At 36.5% G+C, this 24,643-nt stretch overlaps 1 protein-coding gene across 1 annotated transcript in view; it reads left to right on the top strand.

Moving 5' to 3' along the window:
* The window catches only part of LOC311079931 (phospholipid-transporting ATPase ABCA1), a gene marked incomplete at its 3' end in the record, with an annotated part of 231,838 nt that overhangs the window by 54,930 nt on the left and 152,265 nt on the right, over window positions 1-24,643 (top strand). The window contains exons 8-10 of the mRNA XM_084109659.1: window positions 5,793-6,015; window positions 16,334-16,473; window positions 19,480-19,596. Coding sequence (XP_083965785.1) covers window positions 5,793-6,015; window positions 16,334-16,473; window positions 19,480-19,596 — 480 coding nt within the window. The remainder of the gene's footprint in view (window positions 1-5,792; window positions 6,016-16,333; window positions 16,474-19,479; window positions 19,597-24,643) is intronic.

Genomic DNA, 24,643 nt, shown 5'->3' with positions numbered 1-24,643 from the left:
ACTATTCTTTCCATCTTTTACAAATGTAAAATGTTATCCAGGAATAGGATACAATAGTGTGTCCCATGAGGTTTCAAATTAGAGGCCCAAATCCCATGTTTTGTCTTGCAAAACCTATTAGATATGTTGGGTAAACAAACATATCTTCACACCAACTAAACCTTCTCTGGAAGATAAGTAGATACTGTAATCACTTTCCATTTCCACTGTTATCAATGTTATCATACGTATTTTTGTATTTATTATAAGAATATTTATTTATTTTAAGAATAATTAATACTTTTATTGTTTGATTAATAAAAAAATATATAATAAAAAAAAACAAAATTACACCTATTTAGACATCCTAAAGTTTGCTAACAGGATTTGCTAAAATTGTAAAGCTCATAAATAATTAATAGAAAATAAAACAGCTTATATACTCCTTGTAGTTTGACATCCTGAGGATTTTCTGAAAAACACTACCTTTCAAAAGTTTCGAATGTTTTTAAATCTCTTGGCTGCATATATTAGATACAAAAACAGTAATATTGTGAAATATTATTGTAATCCAAAATACGTGTTTTCTATGTGAATATTTTTTTTTAAATATAATTTATTTCTGTGATGCAAAGCTGAATTTTCAGCATCATTACTCCAGTCTTCAGTGTCACATGATCCTTCAGAAATCATTCTAATATGCTGATTTGATGCTCAAGAAACATTTCTTCTTATTATAAAAACAATTGTGCCCTATCATATTTTAGTGGAAACTGATTTAAAAAAAAAGTGGATTCTTTGATTATCTCTTTTTTTTTTTTTTTGGTTCCATTTATATAAACTATGTATTATGTTATTTCCATTGCTATAGAGCACAACATTGAGGTTATGGAATTATCCCATTTATTTTCTCCATACAGAAATAAAGTTTGCATAAATTGTTTAAAACAGACCTATCATGAGCTCTGAGGCTGTTAATCAATAGCACATTCTCCTGTAGAAGTCAATATATATTGTTATATTTCTAATGAAAATAATTCTGAAGAGAAATCCACTATTTGCGGTTACCGTGAATACAGGAATTGTGCATGAAGAGCTCAGCAAATTGTGCACTCCCATAATCCATTGCAAATGACTTAATGGAATAGCACAACCTCCATTGGGTTCAGATGATTGCCAGTGTGTGCTCCAATTTTCCTGAAGAGCTCGTTCATCTGTTGGCATCTACAAGAGAACAACTCGCATGCAGCGAAAGACTGCTACAACATTTGAAGCATCTTACAGTCTTAAAGCGCAGAGCTGTCCGATAGTTTCTGCAGATGACCTGTATTTCAAGTTTTGCTAAACCGTGCTGTCTCACAAAATGTGATCTGCCCATGAGGTCGTCTAGCTACGTTTACATGCACCCAAATAATCTGTTTATTATCAGATTGATGGCTCAGTCAAACTGGGAAAACATCATCTAAACACATCTTGAGCTTGAAGCGAATATCGTTTCAATTGGATTGGAAGGGGTGGTGTAGTCCTGAAATAAATAAGCATGTATCGGATTCGAACAAAACTTGCACACATGCACAATTTGTTTATGTTTACATATGTTTTACGTCTTATAAACTGCACTTTAAAAAAATAAAGGTTCTTTATTGGCATCAGGGATGTTAACCGATGACCGTTTGACCGATGGTTGACCGTATCAACATTAACCGATCAAAGTTGTCGGTAGTCAGTAAAAAAAAAAAAAAAAGTGATCTCTAAATTAGGCTATTATAGACAGTGGACTAAACGCTACTACAGTTAGCCATCTCATTCCAAGATCTTTTTGTGTGAAGTGAACAAATCCCTCACACTCTGTTTTTCATAACTCGCCTGTTTGTACTTAATAAACCAATAATTTGGCGCGAGGTCACAGCGTTTGGGTTCGCACGCTCACAAGGTTTGCGAAAAGTAAAGGCTACAGGCTAAAACACTCGAGGTTAGAGCCAGGGCAGACGACAGGATGAAGCGTGCAAAGAAAAGTAGTGTGTGGGACCATTTCACCAAAAAGAATGACACAGATGTAAGTTGCAACTTGTGTGATACAGTGCTTAAAGGGTTAGTTCACCCAAAAATGAAAATTATGTCATTAATGACTCACCCTCATGTCGTTCCAAGTCCGTAAGACCTCTGTTCATCTTCGGAACACAGTTTAAGATATTTTAGATTTAGTCCGAGAGCTTTCTGTCCCTCCATTGAAAATGTATGTACGGTATACTGTCCATGTCCAGAAAAGGTAATACAGACATCATCAAAGTAGTCCAGTGGCTCAATCTTAAGTTTATAAAGTGACGAGAATACTTTTTGTGCGCAAAAAACAACAAAAATAAAGACTTTATTCCACTATTAATTTCCTTCTCTCTGGGCCTCGAGTTTTTTCACGTAGTATAACTGCGTAGCGCTTCTGGGTTGTACGTCACACGTAGGCTCACTATTGGCCGACGCTGGTCATGTGTGTGATGCGTCTGACGTACAACCCAGAAGCGCTATACAGATATACTATGTGAACTAACTCGAGGCCCAGAGAGAAGGAAATATTTCATTTTTGGGTGAACTAACCCTTTAAATACAGTAGTAGCACATCATCTATCCGCATAAGATGGGCTTAGATTTGGAAATACATTACATCTACATTTCAGTGGTAACAGATAAGGTGATGATGATCATCATCTTTCTTTATTATTGTTAGCACTACCTCAAACTAAAGCGGTTCAAACTTTTCTTAAATGAGCCGCGGCAATGTTTCAAATGAGCTTCTAACGCGAGACAAACGCCTTTATTTTCAATGCGATCACCTTGTACCCAAACCATTTTGAAACTAAGGAGCCATTTGTCCTCCGATTACATACAAGCTCCTCGGCACCGCGTTTGTGGGACTCATGTTTCGCGCTGTAGGGGATTTAAAAAAAGTGACGTGAGTGGAAGGGCGGCAGTGTGTGTGTGAGCGGCAGAGAGATGCGACAGAGTTGCGAAATTGCAGGCGCGGCTCGAAATGGCTGTTATTTCAAATAGTGTAGCATATTTTAAACTAATCGGTTAACCGGTTTCAACCGGCTAATGAGGCTCGGTGGTCGGTCAAGAAATTTTTTAGTTTTCGCCATCCCTAATTGGCATCTATGGTTCCATGAAGAACCTTTAACATCCATAGAACCTTTTCATTGTTCTAAAGGTTCTTTACAGTTGTAAAAAGGTTGCATGCAGTTCTGTTTATTAACTTCTAGAGCGCCAAAAGTTACGGACTGCAGCTTTAAAAAAACAAAGTAACTTTATTTTTGTGTCATTTAATGCGTTTGACACTCCTGAAACTTTGCAGTGTGTAAGTGGCCGATGGTCCTCTTAGCAACATGAAAAACAAAACTTTTATTCTCAATGTCAATGTGCAATGGAGCATAAAAAAACTGTAAAAAAAGACTGTAAAAAGGTGCAACGTTTTCGTCTTGCTGACAGACTGTCTCAGATCAGCCAGTGATCAACGGCCAGACCTGAAATTACTTGTGAAAACAATGCAGACTTTTCACTAGGACTTTTCACTTCTTTTCATCAGTTCTTGTTAAAGGTCCCGTATTATGCCCCTTTTCACAAGATGTAAAATAAGTCTCTGATGTCCCCAGAGTGTGTATGTGAAGTTTCAGCTCAAAATACCCAACAGATCATTTTTTACAGCATGTTTAAATTGTAATTTTTTGGGGCACAGAAAAACGCGCTGTTTTAGTGTGTGCCCTTTAAATGCAAATAAGCTGCTGCTGGACGGCCCAGGGGGCGGAGCTTCATGAGCTCGCGCTCAGTCTCTCAGGACAATTTCATCTCACGGAATGATGATAATATCAGAAACTCTTAGTAACGGTGTTCATTTCGAGTCGGACAATAATGCCTACAGAGTCAGAGTGCTGTATAGAGATGAAACAGGTATAGTTTAGTAGTTTAATTACGGTTATTATAACGTATTTGTCATCTGCTTGTATGTATCCATTATTTATTAATAGCCTACAAGTCTGCTGTCTGAATGATGATCAAACATATACTGATGAGTTTAATAAAGTTTATTGTACATCACACAAAAGATGAAGTGTCAGTTTTACTTCAGAAAATCACCATAAGAGCTGAGTAAACACAGTAAGTTATAAGTGCGCAAGTACATAAACGTATTTCGGTAGAGTTGAGGGAGCATTCCTGTGGGTGGAGGTTAGTCAAAAAACGGTTCTAGTGACGTCATTAAAGAAGGAAGTAGAGGGATGTAGTCCAAACGAGCCGTTCGTTGTAGGCGACTTTCAATGTGGTTTAAATGCAGCCCTCTTGGCCTCCGAACTTGAGTACCCCTGTTCTAGAACATTGTGAACAGACAATCAAATGTGAGGACCAAAACTAAATGCATTTTATAATCAATGTTAAGGGTTTGGTATTGTACTCTCTGTTTCGGAATCAGTTGCGTCCTTTGCAAGGCTTCATAGGAAGAGTTGTTCATTTCCTCGCAAAAGAACTGAAGTAGTCTTGTATGGTACCATACTTTACTTTCTTTGCTGCAAATCAATGTGACTGCCATTTGCATATAGCATTGCAAATGATGTAATTGGATCTCTGTACACTCTCAACTACTTTTTTTGTTTGCAATAAACTTAGCGTATTAGTATATAACGTTATACTGAATACTTTTTAATAGTAATATATTGTGCTATTCATCTGAGAGCTGGTTGGTTTGGTCCAAGGATTAGAGCTCTGTATAGTGAATATGTTTCTGAATGTGGAGAAAATAAATGGGAAAATAATTCAGGAACCAAGGGCAGTGAAAAAGTGGGCTGTCACTGTTGTGCTCTATTACCCATGCTTCTGTGCAGTCCATTACTGTTTGCATGGCTATATAAATAAAATCAGCTGGAAGTTTGCTGGAAAGTAATATACCGTGTCATTTGGTATTAACACAACAGCTGTCACCTTCGTTCTGAGTGAACAGGCTTTATGTCTGTTATGCTCGTTGAGTGAGACTGAAACACAGTTTACACTTTTTGTTTCGATTATGAAGGTGGTGTCTTGATCACGCACCAAAAACCATTTCACCTTTTCATGGTTTGGCATTAGCCAGCTTAGCCGCCAGGCCAACAGATGCAAAGCACAGATGGACTTGTATTACGCAGACATGCCGTGAACTAGACATTCATGGCATTAATTAATGACATTACACCATAATATTCAGTTATGGGATGGACGAATGTTCACCAGAAGTGTGAATGCAGTATGTTTTCTAGTTTTTATTGCATCTTTCTGTCCAGACAAAAAGACAAAAACAGTGTTCCAAAGAAACAATGGTTCACAGGTCTGTTCTGCTTATGGGTCACAGATAGTGTAATGCAAATGCTTCATGCAGATAATAAAGCAAACTAAGTACACTACTGTTCAAAAGTGTGTGTGTGTGTGTGTGTGTGTGTGATTCCTTTTCTTTTATTCAGTAAGGGCACATTAAATTGATCAAAAGTGACAGTAAAGACCTTTATGATATGTATTTTAAATAAATGCTGTTCTTTTGAACTTTACATTCATCAAAGAATCCTGAAAGAAATGTATCACGGTTTCCACAAAAATATGCAGCCGCACAACTGCTTTCTTGAGCAGAAAATCAGCATATTGGAATGATTTCTGAAGGATCATGTGACTGAAGAATTTAGTAATGATGCTGAAAATTCAGCTTTGCATCACAGGAATACATTACTTGGTGAACATAAGAGTCATTTCTGAATGTGTATATGTGGAGATTTTCCTGTGATATGTTTTTTTTTTTCTCCACTCAGATGTCTAAGTTTGGGTCTTCAGCGCTGCTAAGTGCGGTAGACACTTTGGACTTCAGGTCCGATCCATTTGGAAGCCTCAGTCAGCTGATGTGTGGAACAGACGTTAACACCACGTCCAATAACACCAGCAGACCTGTTGTGAGGACCGTGTCAACAGAGTCGGACCAACAGAACACACGGGCTGCAACAGCCGACAACACCAATGCAACCAGCACTAACACCAGTAAGAGCTGATTTTTGAATCTAATAGGACAGTTTAAATCCGATAACGCATTTACCAGTAACGATCATTGTGTGACATACTTCTTTGTGAAATGGAATATTCAAAGGAAAATAATGGGACTTGATATTATTCAAGTGGGCTATTACAATATTATTATTTAATCCCTTGCGAAAAATAATTGGACTTAATTGTATTTAATGTGCACGTGTAGTGATCTTCAAATCTTAAAAGTAAATTTTTTAAAAACTGTACTTGCAGATAATATAATATAAATTAAATAAAATGTACTTAAAGAGAGTCCCCTTTCACGGCTGTTTCTTTACACGCACATAAAACGTGCAATTTGTAATCATGTCAAACTAAAGGTTTTACTTTAAAGTACATTTCACATCATTTTGGTTCAAAAATATTTTCTTGTGCTTTGAAGAAGTACATTTATTTTGATGTGTTGACTAACATACTAAAGCACATCTACTTATTCAATATTACATTTAAAATGAATATATTTAAAAAGAAAACTAAATTGCAACATCAAAATCCAAAACTTTAAAATACAGTTAAATAGAAATAGAAATGGCATTAAAGTATATTTTAGTGTACCATAAATGCTTGTCAGTACATTCAGCAGTACACTTTAATCATAATTCAAAGACAATTGAAGTTATTTTGAAATGACATATTAAGATGCACTTAAGCACTCTTAACTTCAGCTAATTCCATTTAATTTAAATTTGAACTATAAAACATTTCCATTAAATTGCAATTAACATGCAATCATGTGCCTGAAAACATCATCCAGTTCACACTTAAGTACACTGTAAAAAATTTGCTGTAATTATGCAGCTGCTTGCCAGTAACTTACTGTAGATTTAAATTGATGTTATTTACTGGCAACAGTTTGTTCAAAGTTAAATGAACATTAAACATTAACAAGTCTTTGTCTTTACAGAATAAAACTATAAAATAACAACCTAATGCAAAGCATTCTGGGAACCAGAAATCTTCATCAACCTTTTTCTGTTTTTTTTCCCCTTCAGATTTTGGTTCCCAGAATGCTTTGCATGAGGTTGTTATTTTAGTTTTATTCTGTACAGATAACGACTTGTTAATGTTTAATGTTCCTTTAACTTTGAACAAACTGTTGCCAGTAAATAACATCAATTTAAATCTACAGTAAGTTACTGGCAAGCAGCTGCCAGTAATACTGTAATTTCTATAGATTTTTTTTACAGTCTATATTAGATCCCTAATAAGTACTTTTTTAAAAGTATGCTAAAGTGTACTTCTTTACTTTAAACATACGTGATTGTGAAGTTTTATGTAAGAACCAAAATTTAAGTCATTATTCAGGGATCATTTTCCACTCCACTGAGCTGCTAACCATTCCCGGCAGATCATTTGAGTTCAATTTGAGAACCGGACCAACTGGATCCGCAGTAGTTTCTGACTCAGCAGAAGGCGAGAGTCGCATCAACGCAGAGGCTGTAGATGTTTCTTCCGTGATGCTGTTTGTTTGTTTACAATGCCTCGGTTCTCGCAGTGCTGGTGTGTTTGTACAGAGCACTTCTGTGCGGCTGAATATCAGGAGGACTGAGTTAATTAGTGACACTGTAGGGTTGTTCCGTTAATTACCTTCTCTTTGAAACTCCAGTAAATAGGATTGGCTGTTTCTCCCCGAGCTCTGCCTCGGCCTGCTGTGGCTTTCTGTTGTTCTGACACCACAAATCACAAAAACCGTGTTGCATTGTGCTGTATTCTGTTTTGATGGCTTTCCGGCCCTGTTTGCATGCTAATGGGATTGTACTTTCTCTCTGAATTTGGTGTGCTGGGATTGTACACGAGCGTCGGTGGGAATCCAGACAGTGAATGTGTCAGTTGATGAGGCACGTTGGCGTCTCTCTAGTGGGAGTGCAAACAGATGCATTATGAAACACAGATTGTGCGTTTGTGCATCTGCTGTACATAATGGGGAATTTAACTCCGTTATGAGATTCAGTTACACAGTTGATCTTTCAGTAAATCTGCAGAACGTTCCTCTGGTGTGTCGTTGGATGCTCTTACACTATGAAAAGAAAAAAAAAAAGAACCTGTAAGTGCCATGGAAGTCATATTGTCTGGAATCAAAGTGATTGCATCTCAGATGCTGTTTAATTCTCAAATGCACTTATTTCAGTCAAGTAGTAATTATCTTTTTCATTCAGATACATATACCTGCAGGCATACACTGGGACTGTGAAATATTTGATCTGTGCCGCCAGTGTTTTATTTACATTTCAATTGGTGTGTAGTTTAGAGATATTAAGAGAATCCCTTATTGTATAAAACAAACTATTTTCCTCTACTGTGGTGGCAGTATGAGATTAATGTTACCAACTTCTGCACTTTTTTCACACTTTTGAGTCTAGCTTGCACATTTTGAGCCATTATTTGTTTAGTGATGTTTGTTTTAGTGTTTGCAGTGTTGTAAAACAGTAAAAAAAAGGTTATTCAGTGAAATAAAGCTGCAATAAATATTAGATGAAAAACTTAAATTAAACAGAAATACTTTTAAGTTAAAGTATTAAATTTACTCAAATTAAACCTGAAATAATAAATTAAAGCTAAATATTTAAACACTTAATAAACATAAACTAAATTATTAAAACTTAAAATCAAATGAAAACTGAAAATGTATAAATAAAAGCTCAAAATGTTAATAAATACTATAGTAGTATATACGTAAATCTGAAAAAAAAAAAAATGTGGCCTTGATATTCCTTAGGTGTTTGTGTCTGCTGGGTGGTTTTGTTATTTTGTTTGTGCTGATGCTCAGGCTAATGTTACATCATATAGTTTTGAGGAGAACTGATTTCATTATAGTTAGTAGCCCAGGGATTGAGTCTGTGCTCACATCACTCTCAGTGGTTTGGGAATGTCATGATGTAGGCTGTGCATGAGAGTGAAGGTGGTGATTTGTCATCCTGTGATGCATTTCATTTGTTTTGCATTTATTTCAAGAGGTTTAGGCCCACTGAGATCAAGGCTTTTCTGTGAGCGAGTTCAGCAATGTGCAATGAACAGACAAAAGAAAAGCATTTGAAAAGGTAAAATAGTGTAGAACTCAATAAAATACAAAACAAGCAAATTTGACATTTATAAAGCCACTTTGAGACACTTACATTTTATCCTCAAGTTTCTCAAAATTCAAAGAATGAACTTTTCGCTCTTTTTACAGTTAAGAACAAGATTCATGCATAAATATTATGCATGAATAAAATGCATAAATAAAAGTGAGACTCTGCCTCAGCTCATAAATTAGTTAAGCAGTTCAGCAGGGATCTTAAAGGTCCTATGACATGCTGCTTTTTGGATGCTTTTATATAGGCCTTAGTGGTCCCCTAATACTGTATCTGAAGCCTTGGTGCTGAATTACAACCACTACGAGCCAGTCCCACAATGAGCTTTCCTTAGGACGTGCCAGTTCTGTGTCAGCTTTAAATGCTAATGAGGAGAGAGGTGGGGCAAGGTGGAGGTGGGGGTGTGGCCTTGACCAGCTTGCGGCCACGGCACCATGCGCTAATGTTTACAGTGAGTGGATGTATCGCAATGGCTCGTAGACACGCAGTCGTTCAAGCTTTCCAGTTTGACCCAGAATCTGATCCGGATGGAGAAGCACCTGAAGAAGTTGCAACTCAGCGGCTATCACTGTAAAAAGTGAACAGTTGGATCAACTTAAAAAAATTACTTCAATTGGTAACACCTAAAAAAAATAAGTTTTCTCAACTTAAATTATAACATTTTATCAACTTCATTTCACTAGGTCAGTCACACCTATATTATTTGAGTTCATTCAATCCTATTATTTACTTTAGTCTAACTTAATTTCACTGCATTCCAACTTAAATGTATTAATTTTCCCTACAGTTGGATCAACTTAAAAAAATACTTCAATTGGTAACACCTAAAAAAAATACGTTTTCTCAACTTAGCAATTATTATATTTTATCAACTTAATTTCACTAAGTCAATCACACAAGACTCAAATTGTTTTAGAAATATTTATTAACATTAATTCATTTTATACGCTAAAGTATTTTCCACATTACAAACTTTGAGAGATCATTACAAACTGTTTGTAATTTGTTGTGCCAATGAAATTTAATTTACTGACACACTTAACATCCATTCCATTAACAGTCTTTTTGCAAAGTTGTCTTTGCACTGCATTATGCTCAAAACTGAGGCACTAATATATTTATAAAAATAAATATAAAAACATAGTGGTTATGCCCTTAAATGAGCCACCTAAAAACAATTAAAGGAATAGTTCACACAAAAATGGTTCAAGTTGTTCCAAACCTGTATGAGTTTCTTTCTTCTGCTGAACACAAAAGAAGATGTGTTGAAGAATGTTGGTAACCAGACAGTTGACGGTACCCATTGACTTCCATAGCAGGAAAAAAAAAATACTGGAAGTCAATGGGTACCGTCAACTTTCTGTCTCTATTATCAATTATAGAAGAAATTAGAAATTACTTAAATTAATAAAAATTACTTACCATGTAATGTTATAGCAAAGTGTCCTCAGTCATCAAACATTAAAAAAGCTTTCGGTCGTAAGGGGAGAAAAATGTTGTAGTATTTAAGTGGTAGAAAATGGTTTGCTACAGGTCAAGTGATTAATTAGTTGTGAAAATACTACTATTTCCAAAAAAAAAAAAAAGTAAATGTAAAAATTTTCTACTAAAGAAAACCCTGAAATTTTTTCCTGGATGAAACGCCTCGAGCTAAGCAAATGAAGCTAGCGTTAAGCACAATGGGTGCGTCTCAATCAGCTCCCTAGTTCAGTAGTCAGGGCACTGATCAGGGAATCAGTCAATGGGCTGACTCCCTGATCAGTGCCCTGATTACTGAACTAGGGAGCTGATTGAGACGCAACCAATGACTTTCATCACAGACTTTCATCATCATTTCGTCAGAAAAAAACGTCTGACGCGGGGGTCCTTAAAGGGAAATTATACGTTGGCTGAAAGTGAGATATTTGAGTATCTGTGAATTTCTATGCGTTCAAGTTGAATGAGTGTACAATAATCAATTACAATTAGGAAAGCAGAAATACGAAGTAAATGGACTCAAATAGTTCTAATCCAACTTACACCCATATTCACTTTTTACAGCAGGACGTCTCCAAATGGTTAGTTTAAAATATTGTGTCTGGATACGGTTCTTTAGTTGGTTTGTTTATGTATGCTGTTACAGTTATTATCATGTAGCTAACACTAGCTGTTGGCTTTTCATGTTGCTCTGATATGCTATCGTTCTAAAGCTGTATTAGCATCTATATCAGTAATCTTTGTAGTTTAGAGAAGACTGTACTCTGGCGTATTTTCAGAGAAAATAAAATTAACCCACTGGTTCTTCAGAGGCTCGGATGAAGGAACTAAAAAAATACTTTTGTGTTCATTTGTACATCCAAACACTGAGCAACTGCCATGCTTCGCTTTGCAAGCCATCATGTCTCTCGAGGAAAAACCAATATCGCGCTCGCACGGTCGTAGCTCATTTTCTCATGGGCGGGCAAAGCAGAGAAAGGGGAGGTAACCTTTCCCCGTATGAGGACATTTAGGGAAGATTCCAGATTGGCCCATCTGAGCTTTCATTTTCTCAAAGGCGGAGCAGGATACCCAGGGCTTGGTTTACACCTATCACCATTTCTAGCCACTGGGGGACCATAGGCAGGCTAGGGGAACTCATATTAATGTTAAAAAACCTCATAAAGTGAAATTTTCATGCCATGGGACCTTTAACCTAGTTCGTAGTTGCAATATGAGTTGAGTTGTGCAAAGTAATCGATAATGAAATTTGTTGTTGACTATTGTTGGGGAAAATTACCTTTAAAAGTAATGCGTTACAGTATTGAGTTACTCCTTAAAAAAGTAACTAATTACGTTAACAAAAACATTAGTTAACATGAACTAATAATGAACTGCAATTCTTCAGCATTTATTAATCTTTGTCAATGTTAATTTCAACATTTAATACATTTTTAAAATGAAAAGTTGTATTTGGTAACATTAATGTACTGTGAACTAACATGAACAAACAACGAACAGCTGTATTTTTTATTTTTTATCTAACGTTAACAAAGATGAACAAATACAGAAACAAAATGTATTGCTCATGGTTAGTTCATGTTAGTTAATAAATTAACAACATGGTTTTTGTAGTCATAGATGCACATGCTTTGTATGTACTGTCACACAGTACATAACATTTTATATTTTTGAAACTAAATTATTATTGTTTAGCACATTATAAATATCTACGTTTAAGGAGATTTGAGAACACAGTATTTCACAAAAAAACATTCAGCATGGTACAGTGTTTACACTCTATTTGTCATTTTGTTGACAACTGTTATTACTTTTATATTGTATTATGATTTATAATATATAATAGAGCATAGAAACATCCTCGTTTTATACGACATTTACATGCACTGAAAGGTTTCCTATCTGCCTGTGTATTTCATATTTCAAGATCACTCGATTTCACACATTTCGGTCTGGCATATAGTTTGGGAAAAGCCCAATATTTTATTTTTTTTTTTCAGTTTTTGTAAAAATAACGCATTAACAATTCTTATCAGAAATTATATCCTCCGCTGGATAAAGTTCTTCTTCTTAGTTAATTCAAGGCTTATTCCTCACAGCTTGTCTTTCAAAAATAATGATAAGTAGATGAACCTGATATGCTTTGTTTTTATCGAGGTGATGGGGGGTTAATGACGGATTAGGGCATTATTGACCATGAATGACAGAGTATTTTAAGGTGTTTCCACCTTTATGATCCAAGTGAATGTGTCAGCAGCTCTCTGTCTCCAGGATTTAAGTAATTAAACTAAAAAGTAACATGCTTTTTTTTTTTTTTTTTTTTTTTTTTTGTAACGTCAATATTAATTTGTAAATTTATAAATTAGAAACTTTACTTGCTACATCAAAAGGTAATCTGATTGTTAAAGGGTTAGTTCACCCAAAAATGAAAATTCTGTCAGTAATTACTCACCCTCATGTTGTTCCAACCCCGTAAGACCTTCGTTCATCTTCGGAACAAAAATTAAGATATTTTTTATTAAATCTGAGAGCTGGCTCACTCCTCCATAGGCTTCTAAAGACGTTATAACTTGCTGGCCCAGAAAATGCATTAAAGACATCGTTAATATAGTCCAAGTGACTACAGTGGCTCAATCTTAAGTTTATAAAGCGACGAGAATACTTTTTGTGCGAAAAAAATAAAAATAAATAACGACTTTATTCCACTATTCATTTCCTTCTCTCTGGGCCTCGAGTTTTTTCACGTAGTGTAATAGCGCAGCGCTTCTGTTTCGTACGTCACACGCATCACACACATGACCAGCGTCGGCCAATAGTGAGCCTACGTGGTGACGTGCAACACAGACGCGCTGCTCTAAAACACTACGTGAAAAAACTCGAGGCCCAGAGAGAAGGAATTGAATAGTGGAATAAAGTCATTATTTTTGTTTTTTTTTGCGCACAAAAAGTATTCTCGTCGCTTTATAAACTTAAGATTGAGCCACTGTAGTCACTTGGACTATATTAACGATGTCTTTAATGCATTTTCTGGGCCAGCAAGTTATAACGTCTTTAGAAGCCTAGAGGAGTGAGCCAGCTCTCAGATTTAATCAAAAATATCTTAATTTGTGTTCCGAAGATGAACGAAGGTCTTACGGGGTTGGAACAACATGAGGGTGAGTAATTACTGACAGAATTTTCATTTTTGGGTTAACTAACCCTTTAAAGTGAAAGTGACGATGTGATGGCCAAGGGCCAGATTTACTAAACAGGGCAAATTAGCGTAAGCGCAATTCCAAAAAAGAGCCGATGGGAGTGGAAAGTTTTGCGCGTAATCTACTGACGATGTGCAAATTAAAGAACACAGACGCAGCTGGATCATTTCCATTGTGACCAACACAAGAGCAGCGCAAATTAACGTCTGGTTTAAGAACTGCCTTTTTGGGACGTTAAATAAAGGAGCAAAACCAGTGATGCCATAAGATTCCAGCAACAAATAATTTGTCTGTCCACACTAGACGCGACTGCGAGATGCGTCAAAATCAATCAAAACCCACAGCCAATCAGAACAACGTGTGGGCGGAGTCTCGCAGCAAGAGCACAGCACCAGAGAGTAATCTTGACGGCAATCGCAAGAATGGATAAGTAGGCTATATAATCAAATTCACAAATATTACACCATTTAAACATTATTAAAAATACATAGGCTACTGAGTTACTAAAACAATCTTTGTCAAAGAATACACTTGTTTGTTCACAGTTTGAACATTCTTGTTTCCAATTGTTTAATTTCAAGATCTGAGGTGAAATATCCATTGTTGCTTTTACAGCTACAAATGATATAGCACTAAATGATATTTTAGATATTTTACTAAAAAGATACCTTTTGTCACGCCTCGCGTGTAGTTAGGACACAGTGTGACAGTCGTTTAGTTCTGCGTCATGTTTAGGGGCGTGACAATATAATGTCGATGTCCCTGCAATAACAGACCGGCGTGCATCTAATTAATTATCCATTCAAGAAGGTTGTGCATGTTTACTGCAACAATGGAGCCGTGAACTTCACATACTTTTGAAAATCCAGCATTTAGTTGATCCTGGTAAGCGCTCATTGTCACAATTATAAACACGACGGTGTTCCTCTTCCACTAAGGGTTTTGGCATCACAGCATTTGTTTCCAGGCGGACTGTTAAAGAACGCGACACACAAGTCTCCTGGACAGCCTGTAGAATTCAACCAATCAGATCACGACTTCGAAACTCCTGAAGTGTTTCCAGAAAAGTATGCCATATGCATCAGACGTTCAGCCAACGGTCCGTGGGCGTCACAAGTCTGAGGCTGAGACTTTGACTGCCCCAAAAAACAAGTTTTTCGTAATGCATTGCCCCCCCCAACTCTGGTCATTAGTGATTTTTATAGATTAACAATCTCATTTTACAACTGCAAAATACGCTATCAAATGAAAAATGTTATGCAAAAAAATAAAATAAAATAAAAATAAGCCATTGTATTGACTCAACTATGAAATAAATATTTCAAATCAAATTCAACTGCATTCAACACATCCATGCTAAACAGCCATTTTGCAACTCCTAACTTGGTTATTAGTGTTAGCGCTAAATAATTTATGAACTGAGACCAGGTCACACTTACAAGCATTTATGCATAACACTCATACTTAATTGTGAGAATAAGAGTTACTTTTATGTTGGCATATTTTATGTGAAAATTGTACTCTTGTTGGTTTTATAAATCCTTTCCCTGATCATTACATCACTGCAGATTTTCAGCACTAGCGAAAAAAGAAGAATTTTACACTGAAATGTCCTACCTGGAATGAGGTCTCACCTAAGGGCTGCACATTCGCTCAATCAAATTAAAGCAGTGATTTTGTGGCACAGCTAGAGCACAGTGTGTTTATTGCTTTTCTATTGGGAAAACATGGAAGAGTGTATCTGACTGGGCAGAAATGCCTTTATATGCCTGTTCTGCTTTCTCTATACATGAAGGCGCTGAAGTGCAGAGGTTTGAGGGTTAAATCTGAGTCTAATCTTGACTTTCAGTATGAATCTATTTATTATTTGTTCGCGAAATTGTTGCTGGTTGTCGGTAAGCATTTGAGGTAGTGAACAATGAGCTTCTGAAGAACTGATGAATATATATATATTTTTTTTAATTTATAAAATCTTTTTTTTTGTTATTGTGTTTTTGTAATTTTTATTATTTTTTATGTGTTTATATAGTTTTTATACATTTTTGTTTTAGTTTTAGTTATTTTAGTACTTCAAGTTAAGTTACATGAAAATGAGAAATGTTGCCTTGGCAACCAGCTAAAAGTTTTTTTTAATATTTTATTTTATTTCAGTTAAAGTTTATTTAATTTCAACAAATAAAAGTAATTTTTATGGTTATTCTCTTATCATTTTCCCATCCATTGAAAAATGTAAAATGTTGAATGCATCGTAAAACGAATCCATATGAATCAAGCTATTCAATCCAAGTCTCCTAAAGAGACACAGTCGCTTAATGCAATGCTCAGATTTAATTTAGGCTTTTATTCCATTATGATCACACTGATCAACAAACATACAGAGACCTCATCGAATATGATAAATAGAAACCGTGCTTGCTTGATGCGCGAGAAGAACATTATTGGAGTCAAAGCTCGAGTCTGAGCTTGCGTGCATCTGAATCTGCTTCTTCAGTAATGTTTTTTTAATGTATATCCACTCTTCTTTCTTTGCAGGTGAGTTCTGTAAAAACTTGACGGACACGCTGGAGAGCTCGTTCAACCTGCGTCTGTTCTGGAGAACCTTCAGGCCCTTTCTGCAAGGAAAAATCCTCTACACACCTGACACAAATGTTACGCGGAGCATTGTTACAGAGGTACGCACACAAACAAAAACATATTGTAGCAAAGTTCGTTGTTATGGGAAGAAGGAGGTGGGAACTACCTAAGGTCTTTTTGTTAATCTACCTAAGGTCTTTTTGTTAATCTACCTAAGGTCTTTTTGTTAATCTACCTGAGGCAAACTTTCGTTTAAAAGCATAATTAGAAAGGAAACGCCACTTTTAAGTTTGACTGTATTTTCATTTTCGGTTAAATTGCCTTTTGAATGGGAGTGCTGGGGCACTTCTATGATAGCATGATTTTTAAAACACTAAGAAGGCTCGACACAACATGAAACTTTGCTGGAAGTATCACCGGGGCTCTACACATGAACTCGAGCATTGAGAACATTGTTTGTGTACACTGAGTTTACTAAAAATAAAGATTTTGAACAACTCACTGTAGCTGTGTCCGCCGGCATTTTGACAGTCAAAAATAGCCGATCTATATATAGATCAGTGGCTACAGTGCTCTGCCACCTCAAAGCCTGTGACGTGGACATGATGAAGATTTTAAACCCGGTAGATGAAAATAGCGTCTTAAAATTTAACCATTTTCCCCCAACTATTAAATCTAACAGATGCTAACATTGTCTTCAGTGGTGTTCAACACACATACCTCTGTTAAAATCGCAGAAAATTTGGTTTAAGGGTTTCATGACCCTTTAAGGGGAGGCTTTAATAACGTAAAATAAACAAACAACAAATGAAAGTAAAGCACATATAATAAAACAGAAACATAACAAAAATAGTCCAGGCCTGTCCTTTCTCGTCCTTCACTGTCGTCGCTCCTCCTTTCATGCTTCCGCTCCTCCGTGAGAGATACGAGACCGGTGCCTCGCGCAGGTATCGGTCATCATTAATCATGCCACCGGCCTCACGCGGTTCTCTCACAGCCCTCGGCCTCGTCCTGCTCGCCACACATACGCACAGAAGAGAAGTGGAAAGTTAATGCACTGAATCTTTTAAAAACATGGCCATGGTTTAGCCTGAATAAAGAGAACATAGACTCATATTGCGTGAGATGTAAATTGGTGTAAGGAGGATGAATGTGCACTAAACAAGCTCAGAATCGCAAATGTGTTTATGCTTGTTTGTGCGCTTTGACACCCCAGAAGAGAAAAGAGAAATCCACAGAGAACTGAATCAGTGATTGTACATATTTTTTTTCTGTATTCACGAGTTCACACTTACAAATAAGTCAGATAGAATAAATGCGTATTTGGCGTGCTGTCCGAGGAGAGGGCTCCGGGCTCGGTATTCGGCCCGAACCCAGAGTACTCCCCCTGTATTCCTGGCTGTGAAAGAACAAGGGAGGGATGCTGAAAACTGTCAAGGAATGTTAGGTGAGTTGACAGTGAATATATATATATGCTTCCTCTCATGCTGATAGGGTAGACATGGTAATTGTTTGATGACGAGTTGATTGATTGACTATGTGCTCCTCCCGAACTTTGTTTATAAAACATAATTTAATCTGTTTCCTGTTCATGGGATGCAGCAATATTGAAAGAAAATCCATTGGATTATGTATGATTGAAACGGAGTACCTAACTTATCATTGGGCCCGGGTCATGTTTTAGCACGCTTTCAAGGGATGGGACGGTATAACAATTTCATATCACGCTAATAGTGACCAAAATTATCGTGATTATCAATATTATCACAGTTTTGTTAAAACGAGATGAAAGTGTTCAAAAATAACTGATGCTCACACTGAAAACACTTCAACAAGTTTTATATTTGAAAATCAACAAACAACAAATAAAACAAGCAGCTCTATGCACTTTTTTAAGCAAGATTATATTCTGTGGAATTTCCTTCCTTATAATGACCGTCGTCAATAACAACGCATTATAACACAGCGCACATGTATCACAACGGACGCGCACACGCTCTCTCATTTCATTCAAATACAACTTGCCGTCTTGCGTCTCCGTTTTCGATTGTATTGAAAATTAAACCAGAGTTGATTTATTGTTTACTGAGTTTGATAATATTTTTGTGATCATGTAAGATTTAAAACATTAATCTGCATTCCGCCATTCCTTCTCGAATAAAAAAACAACAACATTGCGCGCTGCGCCTGCGTCAGCCTGTTGCTGGCTGGACAGGATTTACAGTGAGTTATTAAAATCGTGATAATCAACCACGGTTTTAATGATAATTAAATTTTAAACGATAATACTAACCGTCAGTACATTTTATCGTGGTTTATAGTGAAACCTGTAATCGTCCCATCCCTAACGCGTACAGGGATGAGCTGCTGCTGGATTCATGAAAGTGTAACTTCGCCGATTTTCATGCTGCTTTGTTACGATGTCAGTAGTATATGTTACAATGTTTACTCATTCTATGTGTTACCTGGATTGAGAAATTCACTTTAAATTCAATTTATTTGTCAGCAAGGGCTTTCGTGAAAACTACAGATTATACTTCTGCATTTTTGTAAACCTGCCCACGGACAGTCAGATCGACAGAAGGTTATTACAGATCCGCCGGCAAGGAGGGGCCAAATTTGAATGTTGTGTTTACAAGCATTAACTGAAAGTTCTGCATAGTGCCACTTTAAGAAATGTTTTTGTGAATACAAATTATTTTTAACATTATTATTCCTAAGATAGAAATTAGTTTATAGCTGTTAAGGAGAACTTACTTTTTAAGAATGTTTCATGAATCTGGCCCATGGAAGGAGACCTTTAAAGAGAACTACACACCTGAAGAGACTATAACCCTGTGATGATGTAATCTAGTGTTTTTTGTTTTGTTTTCTTTTTTGATGCGTGACTGGATACTGATACAAGAGATATTAAAATAGCACCTGTATTTTGCCATGAGCAATGCTAAAATATATACAGTGGTATAACGGTATATAATGGTATATAACATATTTGACCATTCAATGCAGTAATTGGCCAACCAAATCCAAGTATTTCAATGAGATGAAGTGCCTAAACTAAGTGTTCTGAACAGTGTTCCACAATGCAATCTGTTTGTCACCAGGCCAACCGCACCTTTGACGCTGTGGCTAAAGTTGGCGAACTGGCAGAGGCATGGCTGCAGAATAAAGATTTGATCTGGAATTTTTTCAACAGCAGCACACAGATCAACACACTACGGGTGAGAACATTTCTCTTTTTGGCCTTTTTATTCACAGTCTGAACTGTAAAGAGGGCAAATGCATCAGGCAGAAGAGGGGTGAACCGGGCAGACAAATTATGCAATTTGCCTGTGTCACCTGTTCACCTGTTTGCCTGTGGCACTGTGGCTCAAAGGGATAGTTCACCTAAAAATTATTTAGTAAATGATGACAGGATTTTCATTTTTGGGCGAACTATCCCTTTAACGTTGTAATGAGGTTAGTTGTTATGGGAAGGAGGCGGGAACTGGCGAACATTTAAAGACTTTAATAATCCAAAAATAAAACAAACACAAAACATAACATAAATAGTCCAGGCCTGGTCCTCTCTCGTCCTTCACTGTCGTTGCTCCTCCTTTTATGCTTCCGTAGCTCCTCCGTGAGAAATACGAGACCGGTGCGTCGCGCAGGTGGCGCTCATCAGTAATCACGCCCTCTCACGGCTCTTGACCCCGTGAACAAAAGTGATGTTAACTTTTTTATGAAATGTTAGACAGCTACTGAAGTATATGAATGAATATTATTTATCTAACAAGGAAGCCAGGTCTGGATGGGACTTGCCATCTCAGAGTCAGACAGCTGCCTTCTAAAAATTCAGCATCCTTAGACGCTTTTGAACAACTCAGAACGTCAGTGGAGAAAGGCATATATTTCATCATAACATCGTAATATATATACACAATTCATCCGCTATATAGCTAAGTGTAAACAATTTTTCATATCAACAGAAAAAAATATACTTGGATAACCTGACTTTACTTGAGATTCCACTGCTTCGCAGCAGTGAATGATATGTTAAAGACTGCCCGCACGTTGACGGGATTGGTCAACACCGGTGATTTCAAACTGCATTTTTGAGAGAGACTGTCTTTTTTTCACTGCAGTTTTAAGGAGAAAATACTCAGCAATTGTGTTGACTTATGAATTTGCACATGGTTTGCCTGGAAGCATATTTAAAACACCACATAGACATATAAACAACATTAAAAACTTGATTTTCACCACAGGGGCTCTTTAACATGAGTCAACATGAATTAAGTTTTATAACACAGGCTAATAAAGCACAATATTCACTTATTATTCCCATGATATATATATTTTTTTTCTGAGTTTTTGCAGGCCAAAACGGCTGAATTGTTTTTTTTTTTTTTAATTATGACTATTGCTCTTCTGGCCAGACTGGTTTCAAATGTTTCTAACGTGTATAGTGTGATCTGGATCTGTGTTGTATTTTCTTTGAAACATTTTTATTTAGAAATTGCTAGTACATTTCACAAATATTTTAACATTAAATTAAATGTGAAATTTTGAAATAGAAGACTGAAAAAGTATTTTCTTCTAAAACATTCTCCATTAACCTTTGTTTTATTTACAGCTTCGAAAAGTAATGTTTTATAGTGCATGTGGGTTCTGTGGGGTAAGTAGAAAACGTGCATACAATGCCAAAAGAGCAAATGTGTTTTCAGTGACCTGGATTCTGGAGAGAGTAGTGAGTGTCAGGATATCAGTGTATCTGGAATTGTAATCTAATCTTACTAGTTCACACAGATCTATCACTATTTTCTCCCCCGTTCCACAGGGTAATTCTCTTGAGATCAGTGGTGCTGCCCTTGTCTCACTGCAGCATGAACGCGTCTGCACACAAAATTTAATGTCCTGTGAAATAACGGCCACCGAGCTCTTTCATGACACCTGCGTAAGCCTTGATGTCTATAGTGAATTTTGTCAAGGACTACCCCAGCTAACAAAAATATGTTCTAAGAACTTTTTGCTAACATTCCCATTACGTTAAGAAAATTGTATTTCTGAATGTTCCCTGAACGTTCAGAACAGCCAGTATTTTTAATGTTTTAAAAATGTTTAAATATGTTCTTGTTATGCAGATGTTAAGGAAACATTATATTTTATCATTCTGCAAACATTATGGGAACATTCCTTTCGACTGTTCTCTGTAATAGTAGCATTAAAAAAAAAATAATAATAATGTTTTTGTGCTAAAGTAATTAAAGACCAGATAACTTTGAACACATTCAATTAATGTTACGGCAAAGGTGTTTGTTTATAACTTTAAGAGAACCTTGTCAGAACGTTTGCCAAAGTTCTGACAATGTTCCCGACCTTGAATGTATATTCTGGCCACCCGTTTCTGATGAATCTGAATCCTGGCTGCAGCGTGGCATCTAATTGACTGTTCACCCTGGTGAGCTTCATTTTCGGAGGACTTATTGACCACAGAAGCAGCCTGTGTAGTTATCTCACTGTGGCTTGCAGTGCTTTGCGCTGTGATCTGGGCCCCATGAGAGTTCCTCAGCTACAGCCAGTCTCTTCTCAGGATCAAGCTCTGGGCTGGGTTTCCCGAAACCTTCTTAACGCTACGTCGTTCTTAAGTTACACCTTAAGCTGTACCTTATCATTAATACGTGTTTCCCGAAACGTTCTTAGTTAAGTATACCTTCTGTAAGTCATACTTTCGGAAGGTTGGTCTGGACCACTCTTAGCTTTACCTTATCACTGTTGCAGGTCTATATTAATATAATTCTGAAGTTTTAATACACCCAGACAGTGTTCAGTTAGGCTAATTCAAGTGTTTTCATGCAAAGAATAAAATTGTCATTACACTGATTGTTGTTAGAATTTTAATTATATTACTATATATAATACAATTTTATAAATTTATTTTAATTAAAGAGCGCTTTTAAAGGCCAGTGAAATAGGCTACTGTCAGTTAAGTCCTATTTGGACGCTATATTGTTTATCATGGGCTTGTACAGTATTTAAAACATTTACAGGGGTAAGTCGGTTATTTTAGTGCCGTCCGAATCCATATCAGTGTTTTTTCTCACCCAACCCACGTAAAAATCCCTGGCCAAATTAGTACCTACTTTTTTTTGACAAACAGGTCGTGTGGTGATTTAACTGCCGTCTGAATCCACATCTCTGCGTTTTCAAGAAGAGATTCAAAATTCACTGTTTAAATCCTTTTTGATCACTGTCGAGCACCGTACGTGACGTACACTTTTATTACTGAAATGCTTGAAAGTATTTACAAGAACAATATTTCATAGCAGCTCCACCTCAGCGAACAAAAATGGGAAAGAGAAGAAAGCACATAAAAAATTTAAATGGTTATTATGGCAGCAATATGTGATACAATTTTAAAATATGTAGGCAATGCTATTATAGGCTATTATAGTTTGGATCATTTTTTATAATATCCCATGAGTCCTAGTAAATGCAATTTCAACTATTTCTTAAGTGCTTTTTTTATAAAGAACACCGCTTTCTCACATAAACAGCCCCTGCACGAGAGAATACTTGATTCTCGAGCCATCGATATCAACCAATTCAGCACCATCGCCACGGACAGCGCCGGGTAACGTCGCACGTAAGAAGGTATATCTTAAGCGGCTTCCTAAGGTATGGTTCGGGGAACACACCTATAAATGGTATACCTTCAGTTAAGTTATACCTTAAGAGTCTTCGTAGCTCGCTAAGAGACAGCGTTATCGGGAAACTCAGCCCTGCATTGCAACTGAACTGCATGAACTTGATCAGGAGCGTGTTATCAAGGTCTTTATTATTCAGGAGGTCTTTCTCTCTTTCAGTAAAGACAATAACTTTATCCTTGTAAAGTAGGGATGGGCATTGACACAAATTTCACGATTCAATTTGATATCGATTCACAAGCTTGCGATTAGTTTCCGATTCAGTTTTATTCAATATTGATTAATTGGGGCCTATCAGGTACAGTACATGGCAAATTTCCTCAAGGAAACAATATAACTATAAATAACTAATGCTGTAAACTATACAGGAAGCCATGTTTGTATATTACTACAATATTAAAGGTTAAAATTTACTGATTTGTAGGCTACTTATATTTAAATTACACCTACGGGAATTTTAACAATAAAGTTATAATAATACATTTTGAATTACTTTCCATGGTTAAAACACTGAGCAATTACATTGTGACATGATACCGATTTCGGTAAGTTCTGCTGCATTTTTCAACTTATCTTCATGTTTATTTTGTGCTGTAATAGTTGTAAATCGGAAGAGATGGGATTCTTGGGATTTAAGAATCAATATTGAACATTATTCAAAATATTTTCTTTTTTTATTTGTAAAATAAAAATGAGTACGTAATAATAATAATAATTATTATTATTATGTAATGATATTAAATGGGTGGGTCAGGTTTTCCTTTTTTTTTTTTTTTTGTCCTTAGCTGATCACATGCCAGCTCTGTTGTTTTTCTTTGACAATTTTCTGGACTGGTGATAATTCAAAATGGGAAACATTAGAAGTGATCATTAAGTGGTCAGCTTGTTACTTCATCGAGAGGAATCTGATGAAACCCACTTGATTGTGTAAGGAGCTAAATACACAAGCGCTGGAGAGTTTAACGATTAAATCCTCTGCAGTAGGAAGAATGAATTTCACCCTCTTTGCTGCCTAAATTGACACGGATGGGGGCATCTCTGCGGGACTTGATTACCGACACCATGGCTGCACACCACCATGACTTGTTACTTCATCAAGGGGGTATTCTTGCTCCATACCGTTTAGTTCAGCTTTCACTTTGGGTAGCAGAAAGAGGGCTACTTGATGTGCTGCATTAGAGCATAGAGCTCACCTCCTCTTTTAACCGCTATCATCTTTCCACCCTGCTGATACGCATCGTTTAATTCATTTCAACTAGTGCCATCTCTGTAGCTGCTGCCTGACTCGGAAGGCTCCGTTCCCTGAAAGTACATTCTTGTGTTGTAGTTCTCTAAACCTGTCTCTGTCTCAAGTCCGTCTACAGTCTGAGACCAAGACCATATTTTCATGCACTCTGGAGCATTTGAATATGACAGTGAGACACAAACATGTTTTGTGGTATATATCGACTCATATGATCTGCTCAGTATTGGAAGCTTGTTTCCGCCACAGAATAAAACATTTTGAAAGATAATTGCGACTTTTTATCTCACAATTAGGACTTTACATCTCACAATTCTGACTTTATTTCTCAGAACTGCG

This window comes from Abramis brama (genome assembly GCF_963993115.1).
Source record: "Abramis brama genome assembly, chromosome: 3".
Taxonomy (NCBI): domain Eukaryota; kingdom Metazoa; phylum Chordata; class Actinopteri; order Cypriniformes; family Leuciscidae; genus Abramis; species Abramis brama.
This window is presented reverse-complemented; position numbering and strand designations above follow the sequence as displayed.